The following is a 10,550-nucleotide window of genomic DNA, read 5'->3' as shown; positions in this document are numbered from 1 at the left end:
CCAAGGCTTCTCCTTATATATAGGAAGCAGACCACATCCCTAGGGCAGCTACTCAGCTGCTCCAGGCTCCACCATGGAGTTGATTACCCAGTCTTATCATGGGGAACACTAAATCCAGTTGCCCAGCCACTCTACCAGGCCCAGCCAAGTTGACACACAAACTTAACCACCACACCATCAATCTTTTCTCCATTTATCATGATATATCTAATTGGTCCAGCTTAAAGATTTTTGTTTTCTTTATGTTGAGGTGTAATTCATACTGAAGGCTGTAGTCTTTGATATTCATCAGTAAGTTCTTCAAAAAATCTCCACTTTCAGCAAGGAAGGTCATGTCATCTGCATATTGCTCTTGTTAGTCTTCTTCCAATCTTGATGCCACATTCTTTTTCATACAGTCAAGCTTCTAGGATTGTTTGCTCAGCATACAGATTAAATATGTATGGTGAATGTGAACAAAACCAACACATATATTTCCTGATTTTAAACTCTTGCTCTGTTCAAACGACTGCCTGTTTGTCTATATACAGGTTCCTTGTGAGTACAATTAAGTGTTCTAGGATTCTCATTCTTCACAGTGCTATCAATAATTTGTTTTGATTCACACAGTCAAATGTCTTTGCATAGGCAATGAAACACAAGTAAATATATCTCTTATTCTTTGCTCTCAGCCAAGAGCCATCTGACATCAGCAAAGATATCCCTTGTGCTACATCCTCTTCTGAATCCACTTTGAATCTCTGTCGGTTCCCTGTCAATATACAACGACAACCATTTTTAAATTATCTTCACCAAAATTTTACTTGACTGTGCTCTTAATGATATGGTTTGATAAATTCCACATTCAGTTGACTCACCATTCTTTGGAATGGGCACAAATACGGATCTCTTCCAGTCAGATGGCCATATTTCTTGCCATAAATTAGTAGGCATATCCAGTTTTCCATCTGTTTGTTGAAACATCTCAGTGGATCTTCTGAAAATTCCTGAAGCCTTGTTTTCCCTCACTTCCTTCAGCACAGCTTTGACTTCTTACAATACTGTTGGTTGTTGTTCATATGCTAGCACATGAAATAGTTGAATATTGACCAGTTCTTTTTTTCTACAGTTACTCTGTGTGTTCTTTCCATCTTCTTTGGATTTTCCCTGCATCATTCAATATTTGGCCCATAGAATCCTTCAATATTACAACTCGAGGCTGGAATTTTTTCTTCATTTCTTTCAGCTTGAGAGATGCCAAGGCTGTTCTTCCCTTTTGGTTTTCTAATTCCAGTTCTTTGCACCTTTCATTATAGTACTTTACTTTGTCCTCTTGAGCTTCCTTTTGAAATCTGTGGTTCAGTTCTTTTATTTCAGCATTTCTTCCATTCATTGTAGCTACCCTCTGTTCAACAGAAAGTTTCAGAGTACCTTCTGACATCCGTTTTGATAGTTTCTTCTTTTCTTGTCTTTTGAGTTACCTTTTGCTTTCTTCATGTATAATGCTCTGTAAAAAACCAAAACCTAACTCACTGCCCTCAAATCAAATCCGACTCATACCAACCCCTCCTTGGGTTTCTGAGGGGATATCACTATGGAAGTAGATCACTCAATCATCTTTCCGAGGAGTGACTGGTGAGTTTGAACTGCCAAACTTCTGGTTAGCAGTCAAATGCCTTAGGCACTACACCACCAGAACTCCCATGATGTTCTTTAGAATACCCCATAATTTGTCTGGTCTTCTGTCACTGGTGTTCAGTGCATTAAATCTGTTCTTCAGATGGTCTCTAAATTCAGGTGGGATATACTCAAGGTCATATTTAGGCTCTTGTGAACTTTTTTTTTTTAATTTTCTTTATCTTCACGTCAATCTCGCATATGAACAACATGAGAACATGACAGTGTTCCACAGTCTGTGCCTGGTCTTATTTTCACAATGATATTGAGCTTCTCCATCACCTTTTTCCACAGATATGTTATTGTTGTTATGTGCCATCAAGTTGGAACCAACTTATATAGTGACCCCCTCCTTGGGTTTCTGAGGCAGTATCACTAGAGAAGTAGATTGCCCCATCTTCCTTCTGAGGAGTGGCTGATGGGTTTGAACTGCCAGCCTTCTGGTTAGCAGTCAGGTGCCTTAGGCACTACACTACCAGAGCTCCCACATATATAGTTGATCTTATTCCTGTGTACTCCATCTGCTGATGTCCAGAGGTATAGCTGCCATTTTTGTTGTTGTTGTTGCTGTAAAATGGTATTTGTAATGAATAACGGGTTGATCTTGCAAAATTCTATCATGCTATCTCTGGCATAATTTCTTTCACCAAGGCTGTATTATCCAACTATCAATGCTTCTTTTTTTGTTTCCAACTTTTGAGTTCCAATCACCAGTAATTATCCATAAATCCTGATTGCACTTTTTGTCAATTTCAGATTGTAGTAGTTGGTAAAATTCTGCAATTTCTTCATCTTTAGCTTAAATGGTTGTTGGGTAAATTTGAGTAATAGTATTAAATGGTCTTCTTTGTAAGCTATGAATATTATTCTGTAACTGACAGCATTGCACTTCAGGATAGATCTTGAAATATTCTTTTATTGATGAATGTGATTCCATTCCTCTTTATCATTCCCAATATAGTTGACCATATGATTCTCTGATTAACAACGGCCTATAGGAAATATTAATCTTCATGTATTCCTTTTGAGTTTTGACAACTTCCAATTTTCCTAGATTCATACATCATACATTCATACATTCATACATCACAGGGTCTGATTACTAATGAATGTTTACAGCTGTTTCTTCTCATTTTGAGTCATGCCACCTCAGCAAATGAAGGTCCCAAAGTTTTACTCCTTCCACTTCACTAAAATGGACTCTCCTTTGAGGAGGCAGCCCTTCCTTGTTCATGTTTCTGGCACATTCCAACCTGAGGAGCTCAAGTCCCGGCACTATATCAGACAATGCTTCCCTATTACTCTTAAATTATTCCTGCAATATATCAGATAATAGACAGCTTTTCACTACTATTCATAAGATGTTCAGTGACCAGTTTTCTTTGAAATAGATGGCCCAGTCCTTCTTCCTAGTCTCTCTTAAGTCTGGAAGCTCCACTGAAACCTGTCCACCATGGGTGACCCTGCTGGTATTTGCAATACTGATGGCATAGCTTCTAACATCACACCAACACCCAAGCCACCACAGTACCACAAACTGACAGCAAGTGGTAGACAGCAAACATTATGCTTTACTATTTCTACTATTAATTCTGACTCATAGTCACCTTATAGCACAGAGAAGAACTGTCCCATAGAGTTTCTAGGGAGCTCTGGTGGTGTAGTGCCTAAGGCTAACTAGAAGGCTGGTGGTTCCAACCCACCATCCACTCCTCAGAAGGAAGGTTGGGCAATCTACTTCTATAGTGACACCTCCTTGGAAACCCATGGAGGGGTCGTTATGTGTCAGATCCAACTCAATGGTACTGGTTTATGGGTTTCTAAGGCTGTAAATCTTTACAGAAGCAGACTACTTCATCTTTCTCCCATAAAGCAGCTGGTTGGTTCAAACCACTGACCTTTTGGTTAGCAGTCAAATGTTTTAACCATTGAGAGACACCACAGTTTCATTATCTTGACATAATAAAAGTGAAAGGGAAACTGTGCAGAAATGTTTGAAACCAAGTTTTTGAAGTCAGCTATAAACTTGTGAAAGCTTTCTTTTTAAATCATTATTCCAATAGAGTCATTTTTATGTCCATGGTCCTTTTGAACTTAAAAAATAATAAGATCCCCTTCTTATCAGGGTCCTGCCTAGTTTCCATATCTAATCATGTTCCACATTCTCTCCTTATCCTCGGTGCACTGATTATCCAGGCTAGTTCATGCCTTAGGATTTCTGTAGACTTTTTTTTTTTTTTAATCCTAAAATGCTCTTCCCCTGATATGTTTAAGGTGGATTCTGTGATATCATTCAGATCTCAAGCTAGAAATTATCTCTCAAAAATTCCCGTGTCCCTCTAACTAGACTGCTTACCCAATTACACATACACCACTCCATTACAATTTTATAAGTTAGTTATAGCTATATGATTTTATTATCATGTTATATTGTTTGCACCCTGCATTAGAATATAAGCTTCAGTAGAAAAGGAAAAGTGATTGTTTCATACACCACTGTATGTTCAACATCTAGAGGAGACTCTAGCATTTCATACAAACTCAGCAATTATACCTCAATGAATGAATAAGCCTGATGGTTAATGATAATTGTTGGTGGTTATTATAGTCACATATCACACGTATCCACTTTGCAATTACAATTAAATATAGTGATTTAAATAATGTGCTTTCTTTTAAATATTGTGACTGATATTGTGATTATTGTGATCGTAAGTATCATATGTATTTGTTTTAATAAGAAAACCATGACCATAAAAAGCCTTGGTACCACTTTAAGCTTTCTATATATCTAGTCAGGGAATACTATTTAGAAAAGCAATAGTGTTTCTCTGATGAAAGTTTTTGACAGCACTATAAAAAGAAAATATTCTTTGGATTTAGAAACCCAAGTCTAGAAGGTATCAGCAAGAATCAGTCTCCCATAGTTACAATAGGCCGATACAATTTCTCTTGTCCTGTATATGTTGCTGTCAATTTGATTATCAGTCATAACAGTGTCATAGTGAAACTACAGGATGGAATGCAACTGCTTTATAGTGTTTCTGAGGCTGTAATCTTTATGGAAATATACTGTCACATCTAGGAGCTCTGGTAGCATAGTGCCTAAGGCACTGTGACTGCTAACCAAAAGGCTGCTGGTTCAAACTCACCACCCACTCCTCAGAAGGAAGGTTGAGCAATCTACTTCCATAGTGATATCACCTCAGAAACCCAAGAAGGGGTTGCTATGAGTCGGGTCGACTCAAGGGCACGTAACAACAACAACACTGTCACATCTTTGTCTCATGGTGTGGCTGGTGGGTTTAAACTGCCAACCTTTTGGATAGCAGTCAAGCATTTAATCAGTAGTGTTAGTAAGGCTCTTTAACTGGGTTAGTGTCATAAAACTTAACAGTTTTTCTGTTGAAAATAGTTCAGTAATTTTTTATGATAATCTTTAAGGTATTTGTTTGACTTTTCTCATGAAATTTTCAAAGCATGTTGTGAATGGTAAACAGTTTAGTAGATAATCTGATTCCTCTCTTTTAGTGATTTCTTTTGATTATTAGATTCTACATAATCATGAAATCCAAATCTGTTTAGTTTATGGATAAAGGCACTGAACTGTCATCTATCAAAACAAGAGTGATCTCCGGGTGGAAATAGCATTTCCTGACCTCTGCATTAACATTTTTCTGTTGCATGATGTTACCTTCTGTCTTACAAGTTCCATCCCCTATAAAGTTACATCTCAAGATCATTTAAATTTATTTCCTTTTGAATTTTTATATTTTTAAGTTTAAAATTTAATTTTCATCAGAAACCATCATCAATCTGGTCCACAATTTTCTCATGGCATTTTTTACTTCCTTATTCCTGAAAGTGTAAATCAAAGGATTGAGCAGAGGAGTTAGGATGGTGTAAAATATGGCCACCATCTTGTCGAAGGAGAAAGCAGATGGAGGTCGTGCATACACAAATATGCACGGAACAAAGAACAAAACTACGACAGCAATATGAGATCCACAGGTGGAGAGAGCTTTCCGACGACCTTCAGAGCTATGAGATCTCAGTGAGAGTAAGATAACACAATAAGAGATAAGCAACAAGGAGAAGTTTATGATGCAGATGAACCCACTATTGGCAACCACCAACAGGCCAAGGACATGAGTGTCAGTACAGGCAAGCTCCAATAATGGGTACAAATCACACATGAAATGATCAATGACATTCGGTCCACAGAAGGGCAGCTGGACAGTAAAGAGAATTTGTATCATAGAATGCAAGAAGCCCCCTGTCCATGCTACCCCCATCAAAATACCACAGAGCCTCCAGTTCATGATGGAATGGTAATGCAAGGGTTTGCAAATAGCCACATAGCGGTCATAGGCCATGGCAGTGAGGACAATCACCTCCACTCCAGCAAAGAAGTGTTCAGCAAAGAGTTGGATCATGCAGCCTTCAAAGGAGATGGCTTTCCTCTCATGGAGGGAGTCTGCAATCATCTTTGGGGCGATAACTGAAGAGAAGCATGCATCCAAGAAGGACAGAAAAGCCAGAAAGAAGTACATTGGGGAGCCCAGGAGTGCTGGGTTGCTGACGATGGTCACAACAATTAGTAAATTTCCACCAACAGTTGTAATATAGCCTAACAAAAAGACAACAAATACTATTTTCTGAACTTTTGGATTCTGTGAAAGCCCCAGAAGGATGAACTCAGTCACAAAGCTTTGGTTTTGCATGATTTCAGAGGAAAACATAAAAACTACCACAGTGATCATGTAGAATCTGAAATTATGAGAAAGAGATATTTTTCTCACATTAGTTTATGGCTTTAGCATAGTCATCAACAGGTTGATAGATCCATAAGCAAAGTTATTTTAAGGGGTCCTGCTGTTGAGAACCCAAAATTAGAAATGTGACAAAGGTGGTGGTAAGACACCAGGCAGAACTGAAGTTAAACACTCTAAAATAGTTAGAATTTCAGTGTAGGGGAAGGGAAACATTTGTACGTGGTAGACCTGGCAAATCGATTTTATCTTAGGTGCCATCTCTGACTAGTTAGTAGTGGTTAACTGGAGTGAATTGTTGAGAAGGATTCTGAAGCACACCCAAGCTCTGAGGGAAGGAGGACTGGCATGGCATGGGACCCAGGATGACTTGCATGGGAAATGCATCTCTCATCAGGAGACTGTCTTCTCTACAAATAGAAGATGAGATAAAATGCAATTTAGGAGACACTTGGAAATCATGCCTACTTCCTCAAGTATTTTTTGAAAAATCTGAGCTGAACTGGGTCTTTAAAATGAATTAAGAAAAATGAAGGCCTATGGAAAAGTGCCTAGCTCTCCACTTAATGAATAAGTGTACCTTAAAGGTAGAGTTGCTTTTTTTAAAGAAATACATATTTTTAAAATGAAAACAGAAGCTGATGAAAATAACAATCCCTAGTTCAGAGTGTTATGTTAATGACTAAGTGGAATAAAGCGAGGAAGAAACTGCTCCATGTCTAGAGTTAAGGATATAGCCCAAGTTGGGTCTTAATATTCCTTTTTTACAGGTAGCAAACTCATGCTATGAGAGGTGAAGTTTAAAATATTAACAAAAGGTGGATCTAGGATTATTTGGCTTTAAAGTACAAGTCCACTGGCTCAATAAATAGAGAGATATTAATGTTTCTTTTCTAGGGAGAATCTGAGATCAAGGATGGTCTTTCTACTGTCTCCACTCACTTCTCAACATGGAAACCTTCTGATTCCTTGGTTCATTTATAAATGAGACACTTTAGGAAAAGAAACTGTAAATGTGTAAATGATTTGTAATCAGTATGTGTTCTGGTTACATACTGCCACTGTGAAAAGAATATATCACAAATGGCATGGCCTTAACAAACAGTAGTTTATTTTCTCACAATTTGGAGGCTTTGAGTCCCAGTTAAAAGTGCCAGGCTCTAGGGGCTGTGTGAAAGCCCCCAACCTTGGGCTTCAGCTCTGCCTCTTGCTCCCAGCCCACTGAAGTGAGAGGCATCTCTTCACTCAGGCAGTTACTGGCTGCTGAGGCTAACAAGCCCAAGGTCAACAAATAAAATGGCATAGCCCCAATGTTACCAAACCACATGGCAGGCCATTAATTCAAGTCCATCGTAAGTCCCAAGGTCAGCAGAGCATGGCAGGCTGCTGAACAACAACACAGATACATGCAGGGTCCAAGCATACCATAAGCTCGAGACTATCCCCAAGGCTCCTCCTTATACATGGGAAGCAGACCACATCCCAAAGGCAGCTACTCAGCTTCTTGTGGTAGATGCCACCACAGAGTTGATTGCCAGTCTCATCGTGGGGAATAATACCACTAGCTGCCCAGCCACTCAACCAGGCCCAGGCAAATTGACACACAAATTTAACTACCACAGTATGTAATGGCCCCACCATATACATCATACACATATACAAATTGACAACCATATAAATAAGAATTAGACTTAACATGTTGAATGTAAACCAGTTGTAAGACTTTATTAATTGTTAACCAATTATTTATTCAGTGTGGCCCTATATGATCAAGTACAACTCCTCAAGGTATATTTGTTTCCAAATTATGTAATTTTATTGTTATTGTAGTTCATATATAGCTTACCTGATCGTCTCACAGGATTATGATGGAAGTCAATTTTGAAAATGTGAAAATGTTGCTTATGATGAATTCTTGCAAACTGTGCTTATTATTATCTCACTTAATAAGCCAGCTGTTTTGTCCATAGAAGGCATTTCCATGAATCAACCAGATTACTTCAACTTTTGACTTCATTTTCCACAGGTAGACCCATGTTTGAAGGATAATTGTGTCCTCACTTGTACATATAACAGAAATTTATCAGTTAAATAGTTTACATAATTATATATCTGCTAAAGAGATGAATAAAAGTATAGTGGAGCTTATTGTGAGAAGTGTCAATAAACTGATTCTCTCTAATGCCACTTAGAATTAACAAATACACCAGAGCATAGATTAATGTCTTTGGTTTGCTCGCTTTAAAACAACAATTTTCTTATATTCCCAGTGGTCTCATAAAAACCAAGCTTACTGCCATGAACTTTATGGAAGTAGATCATCCCATCTTCCTTCTGGCGAGTGCTGGTGGGTTTAAACCACTGACCTGTTTAGCAGCCAACTGCTTTATCAAGTATGCCACCCAAGCTCTTTAGCAATCCTACATGTGCCAGCACTATTAACTCCACTTCCAGCTAGAAGCTGTCACCCAGAAAAAAAGCGTATAAAATAAAGCTAGTAATGTGATTGTGTGTCAACAATCACTTATTTAAAAATTAAGAATATCAATATAATATCCAACAGTGTGTCTTTAGCTTATGATCAAAGCAGGAGAGACAAGGAAGTGAAACGGTTAACAACATCAACTTCAGATTCATACAGTCCTGGATTCAAATCCAAACTCTTCTATTTAGTTACGTGTCATGGAACCAGTTAATTAAAATCTTTGGTTTCCACTTCTGGAACGGGAGTATAATAAGAATGCCTATTGATAGAATGAGATGACTTAATACACATAAAACATTCAAAAGGAGGTCATGCCCTGATCATGGACACTGCGGAGAATTGTTAACATTTTTATTTATACTTAATTCCCACTTTACCATGAACAGGGCTGATAAATACTTTTACTGAAAAGCTCTTTGACTAATCTTTTCATTAATTTAAAAATATAAATTATTTTATGTGGTTACCGTGTATATGCTACTTTTGTAAGAGCAGAGCACTTTACAATGAGCTTTGTAATCCCCTCGTTGGTCTCAAACACATGAGTCCACTTCTATTTCAGGTGGCTTCCTTATACAAAAGAAAACAAATGGACCCCATATTAGTCTATACCAATATATTTTAAACATTAATTTTTGCACTTCCCCTGTATGGGAAGTTCTAAAAGAAATAGAAATTTAGACCTAAAATGTTCATTAAATAAAAATAAAACAAGCCTCAGTGTTCTGATTAAAAAAAATCCAAAATAAATATTAAAATGTTGGTAATGGAGAAAAAAATTTCCTTATGGTTCATGATCCAAAGTTTATGATTTTAAATCATTTTAAAGGTAAATAGTCCTGTATTGGGTCCTAGAACAAAAGATGAGCAGCAGTGGAAAAATAAAGTAATTATGAATAAAGTCTAAAGATTAATTAATAGTACAATCTCAAGACTTGCTTCATAGTTTTTATAAATGTAGTCATGGTTACATAAGATGTTAACATTATGGGGAGCTAGGTGAGGAGTATACAAGACCTCTCTATACTATCTGTGCAAGTTTTCTGTAAATTTAAAATTACTCAAAATTAAAATTTCATTTTTGCAAAAGGTAATTTTGTTTCTGCTATCAAAAAGGCAGTCATCCCAGATTCATCATTGAATAAACATATGCCCTTGAACCAACCACTAGACCTCAGTGTTCTCTCCCATAAAATAGAGATGGTAACACTTGTTCAAGCTGCTTGACTTACAAGAGTCCAGTAGACTGTTATTATGAAAGTAACTAGCAAAGCACAAAGTTTTAAGTGTGAAATATGAATGTCAGTATTATTTTCAAGCAGTGGCTACACACATATACAAATTGAACTAGAAAATTAGATAAGCCTTTAGAATAAACTATGTGTTTCTAAATTTAAGTTATTGCCTTGTACTGTTTTGTTGTTTAAATCATATGCGTTACTATAATTGTGGTGACATTGTTTCCATTCATATGATCTTTTTGTAAAACATTACAGAAAATATTTCCAGATTCATAAATGTGTTTGTATCATTATACTTGTTACCTCAAATCTAAACAATTATTCTAAGAGGAAATGAGAGGGTGAAGTTTTATTATGAAAGACAATGTAATTTAATTTAAAATAAAATTTTAGAAA

The 10,550-nt window shown here is 37.1% G+C and overlaps 1 protein-coding gene across 1 annotated transcript; it reads right to left on the bottom strand.

Annotated features, from left to right (window-relative positions):
- Positions 1–5,444: 5,444 nt before the first annotated feature.
- Positions 5,445–6,440, bottom strand: LOC103210909 (olfactory receptor 4C15). Its single transcript, XM_007956822.2, has one exon. It carries the CDS (start codon positions 6,417–6,419, stop codon positions 5,445–5,447), a length of 975 nt encoding a protein of 324 aa, XP_007955013.1. The 5' UTR covers positions 6,420–6,440.
- Positions 6,441–10,550: the final 4,110 nt, after the last annotated feature.

Source organism: Orycteropus afer, unplaced genomic scaffold (genome assembly GCF_000298275.1).
Source record: "Orycteropus afer afer isolate SDZICR_OR568_19922 unplaced genomic scaffold, OryAfe1.0 scaffold00666, whole genome shotgun sequence".
NCBI lineage: Eukaryota > Metazoa > Chordata > Mammalia > Tubulidentata > Orycteropodidae > Orycteropus > Orycteropus afer.
Note: the sequence above shows the minus strand (reverse complement) of the source record. Positions and strands in the feature narration are given on the sequence as shown.